Source organism: Phytophthora infestans, genomic scaffold, assembly GCF_000142945.1.
Source record: "Phytophthora infestans T30-4 supercont1.3 genomic scaffold, whole genome shotgun sequence".
Lineage (NCBI taxonomy): Eukaryota > Oomycota > Peronosporomycetes > Peronosporales > Peronosporaceae > Phytophthora > Phytophthora infestans.
The window spans coordinates 5,311,641-5,332,685 of record NW_003303756.1 but is presented as its reverse complement, the minus strand read 5'-3'; the positions used below and the strand labels follow the sequence as shown (position 1 = coordinate 5,332,685).

The window sequence follows — 21,045 nt, the reverse complement described above, 5'->3', positions numbered from 1 at the left end:
GTCGTGGGCCGAGTTAAAGATTTCGGTGTGGGAAGATACTGGTAGACTGCGCTATTGGCGTCGATCCTCATCTATTTGCCCCACCTGGTGTATGAGGGCGTCGAAGGAGTGCTTTATGGCTGGATGGGGAGGCTCTGGTTGTGTTGTGCTACTGGAATTTAGTCGTGCTAGTGATCGACTGCTACAGCGACTTGATGGGCTATTACAAAGAACAGGACTGACCGAGCAGTGAGGCGTAAGTGAGAAGGGCTGGCTGGTCGCATCGAACGTCGAGAAGAAAGGGAAAGGGAACGCACCAGTGTGGAGCGTCTACGGGGAATGCCGATGATTAGAACGTCGTCTGGAGCTATGAACACGAATCTGACCCCGGGTGGAACGTCACGTGGGAACATTCCAGATTTGACTGTCGAAGACATCGTGAGACAGGATTCGGGCGATGTGGCTCGGCGACGACACCGAACGTCAGTCGGGAGGAATTGTCACGGTGTACAGCTAGATGGTGGAGTCGCTATTCTGGCTGACTGCATCCAGAAGGTCTGCTCGCTCCAGGTTCTCCGCCCCACGTCCAAGCAGGCCTTTCGAATAATACATTGCAGTGAAAATAATATGGCAATATTTGTATGGAATAATTTTTCAGTTATGATGAAAACTTTCAGTAAGACATTTCCAGTATCGTAGTTAATTATTTGCAGCCCATGCCTCACAAAACTACTCAATCCCAGCTAAGCAAAACTGAGAACCAACCACTGCTTGGTAGGTTGGCAAGTCCTTGGGAGCGCGTCCAGCTCAGTCCTCTGCATTATTTAATTCACCATGCTTTTCGCAACCCCTTCACCAACCGGCAATGTATCTTGGAACTATTGGTGTGATATTGCTCCTACCAAAACTTGTAGGGACTCCCTACAAAAAGTACTATTAATAGGGAGGAAAACAGTGTACATATGGTGTGGTGCTGTCTGAACCCTAAAGTCAGGAGCCGGTCAACACGCTTGCCATTGTAAAAGCAGCGCAGCGTCGAGGATGACTTTCGTGCTCGCAGGGTCTGCGCGCAGACGACTAGAAGGCGCCTTGTTGCTGCTAGCGGCGGTACTCTCGGGCGTCTGCTCTGCTTTTGGCAGCACTGAACAGGACACAGGAACAGATTCCATACTGACGACGGCCTCCGCGACGAATATCGCGACAGACGATGAGGACGGTGATACGCTTTTGCAGAGGCAATTGGTGACGCTGAAGGTCTGCGGCTGGTTGTCGCTGCTACTATACGTGGCACTATCGCTAGCAGTCGCGTGGCGCACTTCGCTGCACTTCCTGCATTCGAGCGCCAGCGCCAAGAAGGCCTTCCATATGACGCTACTCGTGTCGACGCTGTTGCAGCTTCCTGAGGCCGTCGAGTGGATCTGGTACCCCACATCACAGACCTGGGAGGTCATGTACGTTTGTCGCCTTTACTCGCTGCTCCTGCTCTCCTTCTGCAAGTCCTACCTGGCTGTCTGCTGGGCTGGCGTCGTCTCGGCAGGCCAGCGACTAGCACGACGCCGCATGACCAGGATCGTCGCTGTGCTCAACGCGCTGCTGGTTCTCTGGGGCGTGATCGTGCCTATCTTAATCGCTAGATACAGTGACAACATTTACGGCCAGTACAGCTTTATGAAAAGTACGCTCCGAGGCGTGCTGACATATTCAGGTGTGATTGTCGTGCTCGCGTACGGTATCCTACTGGGATACCAGGGCTTCCGTCTCCGTCGCCGCCTGATTCTTGCTCGTGGAACTGTCCCAGCTGCCAGCGTGGAAAAATCACTGAATCAGCTCATGCTCGCCATCTTCATCTTCATCGTGTCGGACGTGGTGCGAATCCTGGCGCTGATACTCAACGAGGCGGGCGCTGCCATGTCGATGATCGTGTATCTAATTCTCTACAACATTATCCCCAACGTCTTCCCGACTATCTGCATTCTGTACCTCATGAGAAGGCTCACTGGACGAGGTGGCAGTGACGTCGGTGTGAGTCACATGAAGGGGCTGGGCAGCAAGCGAACGCTGTCCAAGTACATGACGGAGGCCGACTCGGACGGCAGCACTGGAAGCGACAATGCTGATCACGCCTGCAATGACAATGTCATTGCCAGGGCGCAGTGGGAATTGCAATCCCAACAACGATACCGTCACCACCAACAGGACCAGATCCAGAGCGCTCGTGACACGCAGCTGTCTCCGACGTTCTGCTGGGTCCGCGAGTCCATGGAGCCCCGCTGAGCTGGCCCAGATTCAGCTAGATAGACCATTTCAATTGGATGTCTTAAGTTATTCACCATCACACACCTGTCTACTTTGTTAATCACACGTACAGCTATTAAACAGTCCACCCCAACTCGACAGCTGAATCTCCTGTGAACGCAGCAAAGCAACCTTTTCACGTAGTCGACGTTGATGCACAAGAAGCGAGCCCAGCTTGTTGAGACGAACACCACAACGTAGAGCAAGGCGTGAAGGTCCGTGCCTGGCCACTTCAGATTGCTTCGTGCGCCGCAGCGCCTCGGGCAGCTCCAATGGCAGCTCGAACGTCGCCATTGGCACATCTATCGTGCGTGATGATGGTCTGGACGTCACTGCCCGGGTACTCAGAACGGGTAGAGACATGGGGTTTGCACCGGCTTCGTCTTCGTTTTCAGAGGATGACGACTCGGATAAGGCTTGGACCGTTGGCTTCGTAGCCTTTGTCTCCGATGCACTAGCTCCTGGAAGCAACTCCACTGTTGGCATCGAAGCGGAGGGCAACGACGTGTTGTTCGTGCGAGTGATAACGTCGTCAATTCCAAGCTGAGCACGCCCCAAAATCCGCTGCTGCCTCAGCGAGGGAATCATTGGCCCGCCGTCGCAAATACACAGGGCTAGGACGTCTCCCAGGGCTGTTATGGGCAACTCGAAGCTCTCGTGCCACATAGGGGAGCGACATTTTTTGCTCACGGACGTGTTGGCTATTTGTGCTGGCAAAGGGGAAGCGATGCGGCCACCAGTTTTTTTCTTCGCAGCCCTGGACGCTTTCAACGATTTCGTGCTCATTGAGTCACCTCGTGAGCTTCCACTTCCAGCAGTGCCAGACTGCACGCAAAACTGTACAAACGAGTGAATGGGCGTAATCGGAAGCAAACTCACCCCTTGCACTTCCACGTAAAGTACACCGACGCTGCTGGGGTTGCCATCTTCACTGTCACGAAGTTCCGCTATCCTCTTTTCCAACCCAAGCATCTGCATTTGCTGTTGACGCCACTGATCGCGCAGTTCTTCAGCAGCGTCTTCTTCGCCCCTGTCACCAGTGACCACGTAGCGGGGTACGCCATTAAGGAAGACGCGTCCTGGAGGTAATACTGCTTTGGCGCTTGCTGCGAGATGAGTACCGAGGTGTCCAAGATATTTACTCTCCAGTGCCGCTTGCTTCGTTTTCAACCATTTGAGACGGCGCTCTTCGGTGATATCTTGATGGTCCTTCAATGTATAGGATACCCAGCCAACAGCAGCGAATATAGCACCTATGGCCACCACACGCTGTTCAAATGCCTTGTGGTCAAGGTTGGCAGCCGTCGTATCCAAAAAAATCATCAGCGTAAAGGCAGTAGAGTGAAAAACAGCACCAATTCGCAGGACATGCAGGTAGCCAAGCCATGAACCAAGAGAGAGTGTCTGAATTGGATAGGGTCGCTGCGTGTCGTAGCACAAACTGTGCGAATCCACGCGTATTTGTAGTGCTACAACAAGCCAGGCTAAGGCGCAGCAAGAAAGTGGAGCTAAGGGCGCAAACCAGGCCACAAAACCCAGAGGTACCAGAACTTGTGCGTAATCGAAGAGTACTCCCTCGTACGGAACCAACGATAAGTCAGTTTCGATACTTGAACCCGTTGACGCTGTCGCCAGCAGCGTCGTTGTCGATCGAAGACTTACTCCTTGCACTCGCTCTTCCATTCGGAGACGGCTCATAGACGATTCTGTCGATATTTGACCCCATCCGCTCCCTCCACCACAAACCATCTTCCTAACTGCCCAGCGTAGACCCCACAAACCGACAGCTACATCTAATCCGAGCAGGGTCAGTAGCATGCGAGCCGCTTGGTCATTGCTCGACATATTGAATTCGACATGAGCGATCTGTTGACACTGACCAAGTTTGCAGCGTAGCGGTCGCAGAAATGCCAGTCCCCAGATCGCACTGAAACAATTAACGCTGTGGAGTACTGCAAATTTAAACGTAAGCTGAGAGTCAAAGTCACGCTGCAATCGGTGATTTTCCCAGTTGGTGAGCGCTCGGCTACAACGTGCGAGGTGCGGCGTCGCACACTTGCTTATTAGTGCGACTACACCTAACGCCACGTTAAATCGTGAGGATGTTTCAGTCGCAAGAGCCTGAAAGCGGTTGCTCGCCACTAGCACAGCATTGCTCGCTGTGAGCTGCAAAGTAAGCGCCACAAGCACCAGTGTCGACACCAACCGACGTGCAACCTCTCTCCCGACTGGCGCATACGGTTCCAAGCGCAGAGTCACAGGGCTGCGTCGCATTTGTCCACGGAACTGCGGCCTTGGTAACTGCAGGAGTGGATTAACACCACTGCCGCCGTCCGTTGGAGAGCTACCGGACCAGCCAGAGGCAAGCCGTACCTCTTGCTGCTCCCATTTGCGCACGAAAATTCCCAGAAATGCACACGAGCACAAACAGAAGGCAGCTTCCACCTCTCGGGGCCTCGAAGTCTTCGCTGCTACAATCGCAAGTACCAACGCTACGAGCCCTAGTGTCCTCAACGCACTCGCGTGGAAAGAAGCAAACGCGAAGTCTAAACGGGACAGACGACACCTTGTGTTAGTAGACAAAACTAAAGACACAGCGAGTAGTACCACATGGGAAGACGTACAGAAGCCGAGCTGTTCTCCAAAGTAATTCCGGACATGAAGAAGTAAATCGTCATCGCTTCGGTAGCATTGAAAAATCTTCCCAAACACTCTCCAGGGGGCTGGGAACTCTCCCCACTGGACTCGAATTATATCCAGGGACGTGTCCACATAGGTAGTTCTGTGGGTATGTGGACAGAGATGATGGTCCAGCAGCCCGCGCTCTAACAGAGCGTCGCAGTCAAACTCGGCATCTATCAGCGCCTTCGTCAGTCGGATCTTGTCCACAATGCGAAATGGTGATACGGTACTTCTGCCAATGGCACCAGCTCCGTCTCCTTCGTCATCAATCTGGCGATACACGTAGCGAAGCGCAGCAAGATCTCGGAATGGGAGATACACCACCTCTTCTTGAGCCTCTCCTCCTGGCTTGATTGTGGAGAATATCTGCAAAGCACGCAGCCGACGAGACCACATCCCGCTATCCTCACAGTCGAAGATCTGCGCGTCTTCCGCGGAGATTTTACCTGCTAGAAAGAGTCGATAAATCTCCTCCTGTGCTTCAGCTTCACCCCACAATTTTGCGTCTGTCTTGCTATCTATTTCAAGAGCAACAGAAGCGGGTACTCGCACCTTAAGTTGTTCTCCTGTGGCTTTCAGCAACGCTAGAGTAGGACGGAAGCTCAAAAATATCCTGCCGTTGCCTTGAGCTTCAGTGCACGTACGAATCGTCATTCCAGGTAAAGCAGCGAACCGAGAAATGATCACATCCCGCATGAGTTCCTGCAACGCCGAGAAGGGGATCATGTCCTCTGCCACGGGTGCTCCCGAACGAAACTTAACTTCCCAGGCTGCACGCAGCTCGTCAATCGCACGCGCCTCAGGTGCTGGTCCTCCAGCCGTCACTCCACGTAGCATTTCACACACTTCGCTGTAGCTGACGCGTGGCATCTCTCGCGGTGAGGGCATCGGGAACACCAGCATGTAGTAGAAGGACTCGGCGGCTTGCTGCTCGCCTCGCGGCGATGCCCACGGGCTGCCAACAATACCCAGTGCCACCGAGTCGTACGACATTGCAGGTCGGCCGTCCAATTGATCTGCAGCCCCACGGAAATAAGATCGCGACTTGGACGTCGTTTCGGGGGCGGATTTTTTTTATTATATTTTTTTGGCAAATTTGCAGAGCGTTGTTAAAGGTACCGAGCAGCTCGTACTTAAGCGAGAGTTAGGGGCACATGGTCCGAGTGCCTCCAGACCGAGTGATGTCCTACAGGTACCGATTACAATTCAGAGCGGTAATATTCGGTATTTTATTGGCAGTTGATTTCAAAAATTACATCGTTTGTAGACATTAGATCGTGTGGCTCTCGTGGATCCAGCCATGCACGTTGCATGAATGTGACTTGTTGTACTGATGTGTTGCTTGAAGGTACACAAGACTTGATTTACTTGTAGGCGGACTGGTGGTGACGGACGTGCATCTGCTGGGTAAGAGGAGGCGCTCATGGCTCGAGCATCTCTGGGTGGACTGGCAGGTGCATATAGCCGCCCGAGCGGCTGTGGACGAGCACAAACCCGATGTGGCGCTGGTACTCGGCGACCAATTCGATGAAAGGAATCGTTGGACGTCAGATGCGGATTACGGCGAATACGCTGGGTGGTTCTTTCGGGTCTTTTCCAGCTTTTTGCCCTTGAAGACGCTGTACTTGGTGCGACTAGTTTGGAGCTACAAGAGGTTGCAATTGCTGACAGGATTTTTGACAGGTCGGCAACCATGATACCTCGTTCGGACGGGACATGAGGATTGAGGACTTGAAGCGCTACGAAGTCACGTTCGGGGAGGCGAACCGGATTGACGAAATCGGAGGCCACACATTTGTGAGGCTGAATACGATGGCGCTGGACGCGGATGTGGCTAGTCGAGCAGTCAAGACGGAGGCTAAGAGGTAGCAATTGCTGGAGATCTGAGCGAACGATTTTCTTTTCTTCTCCTTCTGCTTGTGCAGCTTCCTGGAGAGCGTCAACTTTGAGGACCTTCGAGCGCGAACGACTGGCAGTGTAGTGTTGCTCACACACCTGCCGCTCTTTCGTGTTGACGACCTCCAGTGTGGAGAAGAACGGCTGCGCGAAGCGGGCCACGTCACCTATGAGCACCCGGGTTTCAAGTACGAAACGCACCACCACGTTCTCTCTCGCGAGCTGTCGACGGAGTTGCTGGCCAAAGTGCGGCCGGATCTGGTCTTTTCAGGCCACACACACGCCTGGTGCGCGTATAAGCTTCCTTGAAGACAAGGAAACATTTTGCATTTACCGGTAATCGAGCAAGTTGTGAGCTGATCGCTTTTCGTCCATGTCCAACGCTGCAATCACCTGCAAGTCCATCCAGTGGATGACCTAGAACTCATGTATGATCAGCTAACCATCGCACATTGGGATCATCACCTGTCGTTAGATTAGAAAACTCTCAGTGACAGCAATGCACCTCACCGAAAACTAGGTCAGGAGCGAGACAGTGAAGCATTAATGTGCATGAATTCATTTGGCAAGACTAAATGTAGCTACATCAGACATTTCAGCATGTAACGGAGCCTTAAAAATCGTATGAATGGTAAGGTTGGTTTGGCTGGCAGTGGAATTCCTCTGAGGTAGCACTCGAAAAACATAAGGACAGCGACACCGCAACTTGATCCATCTGGCTGTCGTGAACGTGTTTCTCGCTTGATTGTCAGAAGGGTACATAGTTCTCCAAAAATACTCTTCAGTTGGGCTTCACAGGTGTCGTAGTACTTTGCCTTCGACGCTTGAAGCGGGTCACAGAGCGTGATTCTCCGGGTCTCTCTCCGAAAATCGATCACAGCACCGCACCAGTGGTTGTTGTCGATATGCAACGGTATCAGCACTATCTTGTTTGTTTTCGCGAACGGGTTGCCGGCTTTGACAGTCGTAAGCTGCTGCTCTCGGAGCTGGAAACGCAGGAAGAGAGGGTTGACGACGCCAACATCAGGATGCTCACGGTGTAGCAGCGCTATCCCGTGCCCCATACAATTGTCGTCAAGCCATGAACTCCCACAAAATGTCAGTAGGGCTCGATACGGTACACTGCCAAACGATGTCACGCGTCCGCCTCGAAGCATAAGCTGCTTGATTGCATTTTCACGCTCTTTTGGTTCGGTAGCAACTCCATCAGACAGTTCATCTGGAATTGTGATGCGCTTAACGCTGGTGTTTACGGCCCAATTCATAGCATCCTCTGTCTGCGCTAGAAGCTTCATGCACGTGTGCCACCGATCCATTGCCTTGATATCTTTAAGCATAAAGATTCCAAAACGTGACACACGCACGCCGACGCTGTCGTCTTCACAGTCATCCTTCCTGAACCCCCTGATTGCCATTTGAGCCTTTTCCACAAATTCGCGAGAGAAGACAAACCGAATATCAGTAGTGCACTTGTCTTCCGTGTAGATACCAGCGATCGCCTTTTTTGACTTTGGAACTTCCCGGATTGTGAGCGTGGGTAGTATCCGTTTCGCAGTTTCGTAGGTATAGTCGTTGTCTAGAAACTTCACGATGTTCCGTACACTCGGAACCGGCACCAATGTCCCCTGCACGAGTCGTGACGCAGCTTCCTTACCGCGGGCGACACGCTGTCGCTTCTCGGCTTTCCCTTGATTCTTTCTCACCTTTGGGCGCCCTCTGCTTTTGGCGCTCTTCGATACGATGAAGGATCCAGATGAGTCAGACGAACTACTGGGATGATCCCGCTTGACTGAACTCGGTTTCTTACTGTGCGGATCTCCAGGAATGACACCCACCCGATCTCCACTTGTATTTCCTGTAACTGAAGGTACAGTAGAAGTAGCCAATACATCTTGCTTGGTGACTGGAGATACAATACCAGCACCCGATACTTGCTCAGTGACTGGAGGTACAGTAGAAGTATCCAACATTTCAGGCTCGGTGACTGGAGGTACTGCAGAGGTACCCAACACTTTCTGCTCTGTAACTGGATGTGTTTGGGTTTCCTTAGGTATCGCTGCACGCTACGTCGGAGCTTGCTCGTCATCACTGTGGTCACACTTTAAAGCCGTCAGAGAGTAGGAGACCCTTGTGGTATCATCGCGTGCAGAATCATTGTTATCGAACGAAAAAGGCAGTGAAGCCACCTGAGACAGCGGTTCAACGCGATCGTCTACGCGTCCGACAAACGGAGCTACTTCATCCTTGATCACCTCCTCGAATTTCTCCAATGCTACCATCATCTCTCCAAAAACGTGAGTTCCATTTCTGCTCATGATATCGGCAATACTCATTCCGCGTTGGAGCGCATGCTTGTATTTTGTGGTTCCGTTCAGCACCTGATGATTCCTTGCTGCCATTGCAGAATCGCAGATTTGAAAAGCCTTGCACGCAAAGTTAGTGTCTGGGATATCTTCTTCAGCGGCTGGTTGATTTAGTTTGCACACCAACTGCCACCGAGACGCGATATTGCGAATAGGAATAGCAGTCTTGTCGTTCATTAGACGCCAATACATGACGTGGCGGCATGGTAAAAGCATTGTTCGCATAAACACACACGAGCACTGATATCGCTAAAGGCACCTCAATAAACACATAAAATTAGATAGGGATTACAGATAAAGTTCCACTGGTTCACGTACCGAAGTATCCACGTGATATACACTTGTACGGTTGTCTCCAGTAAGAAGAAACAAACTTGGTTGCAGTTCCTTTATCTCGTAATGGGTCTTTCTATCCTTGGACATCCAGTACTGCTGCTCAATTAGCCGGTACACATAGGGACTTACATCACGGGCAAGAATTTTCAATTCTTCATCTGCACCTTCGTAGCGCATCTGACCAACATCAGTTATCTTCTTGGCGTACTCCATCTCGGCAACGGCTTGTAAGAACATCAAGGTATCGACGCATTCATCCAACGCCATGTCTGCCCTTAAAATATCCTTGATATGACCCCACGATGATTCCAGTCTGTGGTAAAACGGCCCAAGTTCAGTACTAATTTAGAAGCAGCATTCCGAAAGCCATTGTACCTGTTGTTTGTGTGATTTCCCAGATGGGGTACATCAGAACGCGCATATAGCACCCATCGTTCCTTCATAGAGTCCCAATTTCGCATGAAATATTCCAAGAAAGGGTGCTTAGGCTCTGGAATAGTGTCGCTGTCTCGAAGCTGAACTCTATCGAGCAGGAAGTACATGTACTTCAGATATTTGATGTACTTCTCTGGAGAAGCAGCAAGTCTCATCATGTCGACAGCATCCTCCACTTGGTCTTTGTCAAAGCTCGAGGGTCCTCCATACTCACGCTTCACCATTTCAGCACGAATATACTTCTTCAGATGGAAATGGCAGAGAATAATTTTCACACCCGGAAATTCGTCCTCCAGCAATCCAAGCTCGCCCATATCCTTGTCGATGACTATTACCTTGACCTTCTCCCACGAAGAGTTGTGAAATTTAAAGGATCGAATTGCATCTGTCAGACATTCCGCGCTCTCATTCTCCATAAGACTGTGATGAACATACTGGCCCTAATAATGCAGAACGTTGAACAAATAAGTTAGTTACACATAAAGTAACTCCAGTACCTCAAAGAGTAACTCCAGTACTCAAGCAAGACACTTGTGTAACCGGAGGTACTTCGAAGCTGCATCGTGTACAAGAGTCACTGAGCGAGTAGCGAAAGGTACCTATACTCACATGGCCATATACATCGTTCACCATGAAAGAGAACAGCTTGTAGCGTGACTCATTCGTATTGTGCGTAGCATCGACTAGCATAACTTCAGGGAAAGCTTTAAATCAGCGCCGCATCTGCCTTGTTTGAAGTGTGATTGTCTGTGTGATCTTTGCATCGTCAATGAACACGGACGCACGATTTCCTCGACTCTCACACACACCTCGCAAAACGGTTTCCAACCGCTCCTCAACGGTAGCACCCCTCTTTCGCTTCTCTTTCATCTTCGCCACCATGTTGTGGACATCCCGTAGCATGACGTTTCTGCCTACATCGATCATCAGAGAAATATAAGAAAACATGTGAAAGCAGTAGCAGAGCTTGTCGGCGCGCCTGTCTTCTCTCGAAGGTACTGCATGATCAACTTCGGTTTCGACCCGGCAGCCTGGAGCTCGTCGACGAAGGCAAGAAGAGCAGGGTTATCCACGCGTCGATTTGAGGCATGATTCTCGTAAATCGCCTTCGACACCTTGTGGTTATGCTCAACGCTACAGGCAGTGATCCGCACCATAAATTTTTGAACGTCTTCGGCCCCATTCCATGAAACGGCGGCTTTAATGTTTGCCTTGCATCCCGTACTCTTTTCGAAGTAACTCTTCCGGATTCCTTTCCCTCGACTCTTCCGGTTCCAGCCATGAGTGCACACTAACTTAATCCAGAAGTTGCCAAAATCCTCCGGAATTAAGCGTTCAGCTCCGTCGTCAACGTCACCATCGTCACCTCCTTGTTGCCCAAGTAGAACCTCACCAGCGCGACTCGCCGCTCGCTCCTTAATCTCGCGGTTACGCTTCGCTACCGACGTTGATGTGCGTTGGCGGAAGATCTGGTGTGTTTGTGCTTGATACTGCGCAATGTACGCATTGGAATCATCCCAATTGTCGTGCCATTCGACATCGACCGGGGGTGGCGTCCAAGTGGACGACGGAACATGCAACTCGGGTTCACTATCACTCATAACTGCATGGAGAACATAAACAAAAGAACAAGCTAGTCGGTAATCCATATACATGCCTTCTGGGCTGCACTGACCTTCGGGGTGCACTGACTTGCGCTGGAAGAGGGCGATTTTCGAATGATAGGCTGAGAAATGCCAGGATGGGTGAAAGGGGAGAGAGGGGGTGTCATTTTTTATAAATATGGGATCCTAAAATTTAGAGTCAGCGGTATTTTACCTGGATAAATTACGTGCGCATACGTTTGGTTTCGTTTAGATACGATTTTGCTCGGTACCTCTAACCAGTCTCAATTTCTATGTCATGTCATTTTGGCTTCTGTTTATGACATTTTGGCTTTTTTATAAGTCAGAGGATTAATTGTACATGTATGTTGAAGGGCTTAATTGTATGTACGTACCGTAAACTACGGGCCCAGTGCTACAGCTGTAAAAATGTCGTTTGTCCCTTTTAGTTTTTACGCGTAAATAGTTCAACAGCTTGGCCTCCACTCACCAGAATTTCCCGCCAAAATGTAATCCATCTATTCGCGATTTTGGCACAACATGCCAAGGCGACCCAAGAACCGTAACTCGGTTAAGCTTAAGGCAAGCATTTAAGATAACTACTGGCGTATAAAGCGCTAACTGTTACTGTCTGGCTTAGGCCCTCAAGCTGCTTGACAGCGCGAGCCCCACTTCATCCGTTGCGGCGAAGGTCCGAGTTCATCGGTCTACAATCTATCGCTGGAAATAGAAGCAAGTGCTGTTGACAAATTATAAAGCGCCCAGTAAGTGTTATGCTGACACTGCTGCCCACTTGCACACCTACGTGCGCCACCCCGAGCTGGAGAAAAGGTATGCACATTGACTACATGAGCTATGATTGTTATACTAATTTATTGTGATGTAGGCTTGTGGATTGGATCCGTGATATGCGTAAAAATCGCTACCTGTGCGTGACTACAGAGTGTTTGCTATTAATGCACTCGAAGTTCGACTCTCAGCTTTTTGAGTCGCGCTCTAGAGCGGCAAGTTTGATGTACATTCGACGTTTCCTCAAGCGTAATCGCTTGACGATTCGTCGTATTACTCACAAGGGTCGTACTAAGCGTTCTGATATGGAAGTAGGCTCTGCTTTTCTATTGGTGGTGTACTTCTCCACATTTACGTATGGATCCGAAAATAACTTCACTTACTTTTGTATTAAGGTTGTAGCATCACTGTTTGCGGTCTCTATTCAACGCACAATAGAATAGGATGGTATTTTATCGTGCCAAACGGGTTCTGAAAAGTACTCATCAGTGTACAACATGGACCAAACGGCGATATACATCGATATGAACGGTCGTACTACAATTGATTTTGTAGGAGCAAAAACAGTGGATGTTATGCAAGGTACGTGGCAGTAAACTTCTTCTCAGGCACGTATTAATTTTGACTAACTATATTTTCTAAACTAACATTCCCAGGGAGTTCTGTAAATGGATTTAGAGCGTCCGTCTTTTTGGCTGCGTCAGCGACCGGAATCAAGTTGCCACCTCTAATTGTTTACGCTGGAGTCCATGGTGGACCCGTGTCTCAGGAGGTTTTCAGCCCCTCTTTTGGTGCCGCTGCAGTTGAGCACACGGTGCAAAAGAAAGCTTTCTGCAACGAGGCGGTGATGCTGGACTGGATTGAACGCGTAAGTAAGTATAATATGACTCTATTGCAATTTATCTAACCCTCTGTCTACGTTTTGCAGATTTGGAAACCTCCCGTGTATGGATGTCGTTTGCTTATTCTTGACAGCTTAAAAACGCACAAGATGGCTTCAGTTCGACAGGCACTAGTAGAGCATTGCTGCACTCTAGTAGAATTTGTTCCTCCCGGCATCACAGGCGTCTCTCAGCCCATGGATGTTGCCGTCATGAAGCCTTTCAAGGACTACGTCAAGTAAGTAACTTTCATTGCTGTTATATTAAGGGTTTGTTCTAACGTAATATCTAGGAGTGCCTACTGCCAGCATCATATTGACAATCCATTTCCTACGACACCCAGTCAGAAACGCGAGTTGATCTCTCGGCTTGTCAGCGAGGCTTGGGCCGAAATCGACCCCCGTGTTGTTGTCAATGGGTTTGTGAAAGCCTCGTGTCGGAGAGATAACACCCGGTGACGCCCCAGTAGTTTGTGAGGACGAAGAGTAATAAAACAGAGTCGGGGTGTCACCCCTACAATATATCTTGGTTCGTACTTTCTATTTAGTTTTTACACTTTGTTGCATTCCATCCGTACGTCGCACTGGGCCAGTAGTTTACGGTACAGTAGGTAGAAATGCGAGTGTTTCCAAGCACGGTTATTCTGTGTTTTTGGGTATTATATAGTTATCTGTTTGATTTTTCTAGATTAAATATGGATTACTAGCCGAGCGCCGCCGCTACGCGGCGGTAGTTTTGGCTACGTCCCACTTGGTAAGGTCTTTTTCGTCCCCGCTTCGCTTCGACGGGCCTATTTTACCGGTACATGTACTAATAGATAAGCCTAAACGGATTCTTCATTTTCATTACATGTAGTCGGATCACAATTTGGACTACCAAGCACGTTGTTTAGCAAAATCTACAATTAAACTCAGAGAAAGTCGTTTGTTATAAGTAATTTGGAGCCATGTTGAAAAAACATATTTATTAAAAACTGAGCTCCAAGTAAATTGCGCAATATTTCTTAAAAATTCTGAGCCTCCACCGTGTTGTTTGCGATACTATTACGGAAATACTGAGCTCCAAGTAGTTTGCGCAATACTTTTACAAAATACTGAGCGTCCACCATGTTGTTTGCAACACTATTATGAAACATTGTTTTATTCTGGTCACATGTGTTATAAGCAGCTACGACTTAATTAAGTAACTTACTAAATGTGAATGTATTCTACTTTTTACTACATATAGATGTATTCTACTTTTGTACACATCATCAAACTTTACGTAATATACTGCTCGCAAGTGCTGTTGTTGCCGTTGTTGTTTTGTTGCTGTTGAATTAGAGCTCTATACTGTACTACGATCTTGTCGGCAACCCGCCTGCCCATAAAGTAGTTTCTTTCTTCGCAACATACCGATAAGATATTATCTGTACTACGCGGCACAACGTTTTTTAGCAAATATATTTCAATCAGAAAAGTAAGACATCGCTTATTAAATTTTACTGAGCGCCTTAAGTAGCAAAGGAGAAAAATAAAGGTAACATTTTGTGAGCCAAACTAACAAAAGAGAAAGTGTAAAGATGTTTTGAGCCAATGGTAATACTTTGCATTGTACCCATTTAGATGTCTAGCTTAACCTTCTTCGAGCGACGACGTCGCTGCATGCGGTAGCGGCGGCGGCGGTGGCGCTCGTGCTCTGTGCAGGGTCGTGGTGGCGAAGGAGGCGGTGGAGGCAATGTGCCCATAGCAACCGCCAGTGCGAACATCCGCTGCTCGCGCTGGTCAGGCTTCGGCGGTGCTGGGGCTGCATCAAAGCGGTGCCAATAGGACCGTGCGTTGGGCCCATTGGCACACGCAATGCAGCGACGCCCCCCAGCTCTGGCGGAGTCAGCTCCAAAAGCGTCCCATGAAAGAAACGCTTTGTGGCAGGCACACAGCCGGAGTGCCAGCCCAAGTCCGTCAAGGTCAATTGGCGGTGGCACCACATGTGCCTTACAGGTCCGGCAATCAATCGGCTCCATTTTGTGAAATGTAAGATTTTTTTATCAAACCATTTTAACCAGTTAAAAATAATTCGTATTTTATCCAATTACAACCAAGATATCTCAGCCACTCATTAATGTCACATTTCCACCAATCGCATCCGCCTTCATTCTACTCGGCAGCCAATGAGAATGCTCAAAAACCTGAGCGTTTCGTGTGACGGACGGACAGACACCGTGCTAGCCTTGATACGTTAGGATACATGCAAACGTAGTTCGCTTCTAGTTGGGTACAATGCTGTGCCCCATCTGGTACGAGTAGCTAATCGCTCTTGCCAGTTCTTCAACTTAAGGGCGCTGGCTTCCTCGCATTCCTCAAATTCGATGCTCCAGTATCGCTTACTGCCTCTCATGAAAGGTGGCTTAACTTTTCTAACGTGGTTGAGCTCTGTTCCTTCGCCTTCGTCGTTTGTTATATGATCGGCCATCAGAATGCTCCAGTTGACGACACTAGTGGCGACCACTTGATCAGCGAGTCTATAGGATACTGCAACTTTCGAGGCCTGTCACGATCCAGCATCTTGTCTTTTTCTGAGGCCGTCCAGATCTCTTCCGAGCCGGTAGGTTTCGTAGCATAACCTGTAGGTCTAGGGAGTCTACGAAATGTAGACATGCCAAAACGTGAGCGCAGAGCCAGCCGGTTTGGTAAAACTGCTTACAGTCGCACTTGAACTTACGGCGAATTGTTTTGATATTGTCGTTGCTCCAGGAAGGGCTGTCCCATTCGTGGTCGAACGAAATTCACTCTAAACTTTCCACGACGTGAATCGACAAATAGCGCAGCTGGATGTTCTCCACCTTCTCGTTTTGCTTGATCTTACCTCTGAGCGAGGCTTTGTAGGGTTTTGGTTGATTGCCGTTAGGCTTAAGGCCGTGGAGGTTGTCATTGCGTACGATGTCACGTCTTTGTCGACGGGTGATAATCCGCAACTACGGAGAAATCACTACACCACACAAAGTTACAGTCAGAACGTACCCATCGCTGCTCGAAGATGACTTACTACCGTGGCCTTGATTGCTCTATTATGGGATTCAATCGGATTTTGGTTTGGCAGCACTCCAGCAGTGTCACTTGCAGTATAGAGCCACAAATCCCAGAGGTCATTCATCTCTAAGCCACTGTGCGTACTCGGCTTTACCCAGCGTCTCCCCTTTCATGACCACTAGCTCGAATAAAACCTCGAACTGGCTAAGCGAGCACGCTTCGCTGAGGTAATGTAGTTGCAGCTGAATGATTTCTTGGTAGCGCTCACTTAAAGACAAAAAAACCTTTCTGCCTCTGGCATTGCGATACCAATGTGGCCAGCAGTTCAGATGTTTAATGTCAAGCCAGACTTGGCGAAAGGCACTTGCGATAGCGGCAGAGTGATTCATTGATTCGTAGCTAAGCTCCAAAGCTCCACCAAAAACCAAATCACATTTGGCCCTGCAGACATTAAAAAGCCGTGCATACGTGGAGGCTGTTTCCGTCCGAGTGAACATGAACGCCATTGGGTAGAACTTCTGTTGATACTTGCTCAGTACCGAGTAACGCACCCCAATGGTACCGAACGAAACTAGTGTCCATCCGCCAAAATGGATCGTTAAAGTATCATCCGTCACACCAAGCTCTTCCGGGGATCTGTCGATCAAACGTTGGCCTAGTACTTGCCTAGGAGCAGTCCTGAACAATCGTCTGGACGTGAAGAGAATCCCGACAGAAACCTCTCCATTCTCTAGAGGATCTGTAAAGCAATACAGTACAAGTAGCTCGTGCTGAAAGTTGAATGACTGCTGACAAAACCACAATGCATCCGTGCCCAAATCATACTCGAGGTGCTGGTGAAATTGCTCAAGCGCTGTGCACATTCTCGAAGAGGCCCACTCCATCACGTCGGCGTATTTTGTGATTGAAAAAGCTTCACGCCTTTTTAGTCTTTGTGACCGATTCTTCAGCTGCTTGTTACTAGGGAACATCGCACGCCGATCTGACGAATTCCCATATCGAACTTGAAGTGCTGTCAAACATTTCTTATGACATTGACCAAAGTCGATGTCCCTTCGGTCTTCCAATCGAATTCGGACCCCGATTCCGAGTAAAAAAAGGATCGGGGGATGCCGAACGGTGCCCATCTGAATATCGTGACGTCTTGACGGCGAGCATGCGCTCTGCAGCTTCTTGACCGGTTTAAGCCGGTCAAAAGCGAGTGCTGCACAGTCTAAAGAGACCTCAAGACGCTTGAACGGGTGCATCAATGACAAATTAAGGAGTGAGCTATGCGGGAAGGCTTAGAAAACCCCGTACGATTGGCTTACCTTTTCTAAATTTAAAATTTTCTAAGTTTTATCGCCTGGAATAGAGCGCTACCTCCTCTAATACTGAAAAAAAACGTCAGATTATAATAGACAGTGCGCTACATAGAGCGCTATCTCCTCTATAACAGAGAATCCCGTCTGTAACAGAAAATTTCGTCTGGTTAATGTCGTCAATACAATGCACAGAGCAATACCTGCTTTTTCACTGGAAATAACGTCAGCTTATTATGGTCAACAATACGAAACCACATGTAGCGTCCTTATTACTGCAAACATTGTCAGCTCATAGTTGACAATACCGGTATAAAACAATAGTGCGCAAATATTTTAATTTCATAGAAAGCATCTGTCGATAATACAAAGAAGCCCCTTGATTGTCGGATATTTGTCGGACATATATAGGCGTTTGTATGGGATCGTAGGATTTTGAGCCGTGTTTCTTTCATAATGCTGGCAACGCAGATCCAGACCCGTCATTGGCTGTTTTCAACGGGTTTGGGGTCACCCAAGAGAACGCACAAAAAGACGGAGTCCTCGACGGGGAGCAGCGACTTCAACGACTAGCTCCGCAATGAACGTCGAGCATACTGCAGATGCCCAAGAGGTGACAGCTAAGGACGTCCGAGACGCATGTATTTCAGTCAAAACTCAGCAAGCATATCAAAGCAGCCTTCGTTCTATGTCCAAATGGATTCGCGACACCAAATAAGAGCAAGCGCCTGCTTTCTTTGACGCTAATGGTGACATCGATTTGAACCGTTTCACTCTGGACGAGTTTGATTCGTTTCTCATGGAGAAGAGGAAGACAGTGGCTATCAGTACGCTTAACGGGTATCGCAGCGCCCTGAAAGACTTGTATCGGCGCCAAGACGTGGCCCTGCCAAATAGGTTTGAGAAGAAAATGGCAACACTTTTTTCTGGGCTTAAGCGCATGCAAGCAACAAAATATCAGTCCGGTGCACCAAAAGAATCCGGAAAAGACCCCCTTCCGTACTCACTCTATCAACAGCTATGCAAAGCTACGCTTGTGCGCCAAGATGCAGGGTTTTCTCACTTCTTTCTAAGTACACAATGAAACTTAATGTGTCGGTCGGAATCAGTGCAGACGCTTTGTACTCAACATCTCAGTGGAATTGACGATAGTGTGGGCTGCGTTATGTATAAATCAAAGACGAAATAAGAGAGCGGAGGACCTAAGGACCCTCGACATCTATATGCCAACCCGTACAACCCGGATACTTGCTGGATAACGGCACTGGCGGTTTACTTGGCATGCCGTCCTACTCAGCCGCCGGGCCCATTATTTCCGGGCTCTCATCAAAAAGTTCGTTTTGGCAACGCGCTTCGTCAGCATATAAACAAAAAATCTGGTCAGACGCATTACGGTACACATTCTATTCGCAAGGGCGTGGCAACCTTTGGGAGAACCGGCGGTCCTTCGATAGCAAGTGTGTGTTTAAGAGTTGGATGGTCATTGGGAGGCGTTCAGGATCGCTATATTCGCTATGAGTCGGCTGGAGATCAATACTTAGGACGTGTCGTGGCAGGTTTGCCATTAAACCTGGACGATTTTGCTGTGCTGCCACCTCCCTTTGTAAATAACCAAGACGTCCACTTGCAGAAGTGTGTGAAAGAAATGTTCCCTATACTAGGGGAGTGCAGCACATTACAGGACATTCTAAAGCTGTGTATCGCCTCTCTGGTTTATCATCACTCATATTTAAGGGAGTCGATGCCTGCATCTCATCCACTGCTGTCGACGTTCCTGTTCCGGTACCCAGACGTTATAAATCACCTTGAAACAGCTCTCGTTCACGACACATCGCCCTGGATGAAACCCACAGGCGTCCCTCCCCACGTAGAGCTCTACAAGCAACTACGGCAAGTGCAAGCATCAATTGATAACCTTCCCCCAGTACTACTCGAAGGGATGTCCAATTTAATAGAGGAGAAGGAGGTAGCTGCCGGCAATATTACGAAGCAAGTGCTGGAAGCTACAATAGAATCGTTACTGTTACGGTCAGGGCTTGTGCAAGGAGCAACACGTCAAGCACCACAACCAGCGGTGCAATCAGGTGGCGATCGAGCATACTATTGCAGTGGAAAATTTCACTTACTTCCGGAGGAATTTGAGTTCCCGCGCACAGGCCCTTGTGATGCATGGCAATTGTGGTGGTTTGGGGACAGAGCGCGAGGATGGCCGCCTTTGAAAAAGATCCATCCACACGACTTGCCAAAGCGCAGTATGCGCAAGGCGTTCTCGGATTGGGCCATGATGATGAAGCATCTAATCGATGCGACCGCAACAGCTGGGCTAGCAATGCCTACACAACCAACACAGAAAGAAGCATCCATGATATTTAGTGTTGCCATCACCAAGCTCCAGTTACCTCCGGCAAAACACAAACGCCGTCTCGCAGAGCTATCACTTCCTACTGTACTTCGCTTAGTCCGTGAAGCACAGAGTGCTGACAAACGCCAAAGAGGTTCTGCTAATCTATAAATACTACCAATCATGTCACGCTTCGGGTGTAATAATCAAACCAATCATCTGACACCATACTGTGTAGGCCACCCGTTCTATTAATACGTTCTTTTCAGATAAGTGAATATAATTGATCCCCCTGAATATAAAATAGCCTTTTTGCTCATAGAAAAAAGCTTTTCCCGTCGTTTCAGCGAGTCCGAGCGACGGGACGCCGACAGCTAAATGTGGTAGCGAAGAGAACAAGAGGGAATGCATGTCCTCTCTGAACGAACCGCAAGTCGGGCAGGCGCTGGAACCCGATGTATCGGCCACAAGTGCCACTGCCGACCCGTTGAGCAGCCATCGGAACACGAGGTGCGTCTCATCCTTTGTTGTCGTTGATGCATCGTTGACTCGTTATACCGCGCAGACCCTTCAGTGCGTCAGATGAGGGCAGCGGAGACTTGCTGACAGTTCTCGTGCACTTCGGGCGGAATCTGGGTGCTCTCGTCGCCAAAGAAGTGGATGTTTCAAACTCCACTGCTGCCGCTGGAGAACAACTCAACACGTACGTGGTCGCCTCGGTTGGTGCCTATGCTGCATCCTCCAACCTCGTGCAGTGCCTTCGAGGAGGCGAAATTACAGCAAATCTACCAATATAACGAAGAGTCTTATACGAACAAAAGCTCTACCCATATGCTGCGACGGGCGTTGTCGAAGGCAGCACTTCTCCTTCCTGGAACGAAATGCTGGCAATATCATTACCTGCAGGATGGTCGTCAATAAATTAGCAGCGACCAAACCTCAGAGGTGGTGGGGGAAATGCAGATCTTGCACCAGTCACCGAAGGAGGAAAACATTTGGCCCTGAAACTCGAGCTCGTGGAGCGTGGAGGCAGCCACCAGGAAGATTTCTTGCTTGGCACGTGCATTCTTCCCGTTGCCAAGATCGGGTGTCAATTCCAGCAGACACGCTTGGCAATTACTTTTCCATCAGATGC

The 21,045-nt window shown here is 49.2% G+C and overlaps 2 protein-coding genes across 2 annotated transcripts; one reads left to right on the top strand and one right to left on the bottom strand.

The window, feature by feature from the left end:
- Positions 1-695: 695 nt before the first annotated feature.
- On the top strand, positions 696-2,292 carry PITG_02990 (uncharacterized protein; the record flags this gene model as incomplete). Its single annotated transcript, XM_002907789.1, has 2 exons — positions 696-753; positions 1,184-2,292. The coding sequence occupies 2 exons, from the start codon at positions 696-698 to the stop codon at positions 2,251-2,253; spliced, it is 1,128 nt and encodes a 375-aa protein (XP_002907835.1).
- Positions 2,293-4,258: 1,966 nt separating this feature from the next.
- PITG_02989 (uncharacterized protein) lies at positions 4,259-5,949 on the bottom strand (the record flags this gene model as incomplete). Its single annotated transcript, XM_002907788.1, has 4 exons — positions 4,259-4,300; positions 4,481-4,575; positions 4,794-4,820; positions 4,899-5,949. The coding sequence occupies 4 exons, from the start codon at positions 5,947-5,949 to the stop codon at positions 4,259-4,261; spliced, it is 1,215 nt and encodes a 404-aa protein (XP_002907834.1).
- Between the last annotated feature and the right edge of the window lie 15,096 nt (positions 5,950-21,045).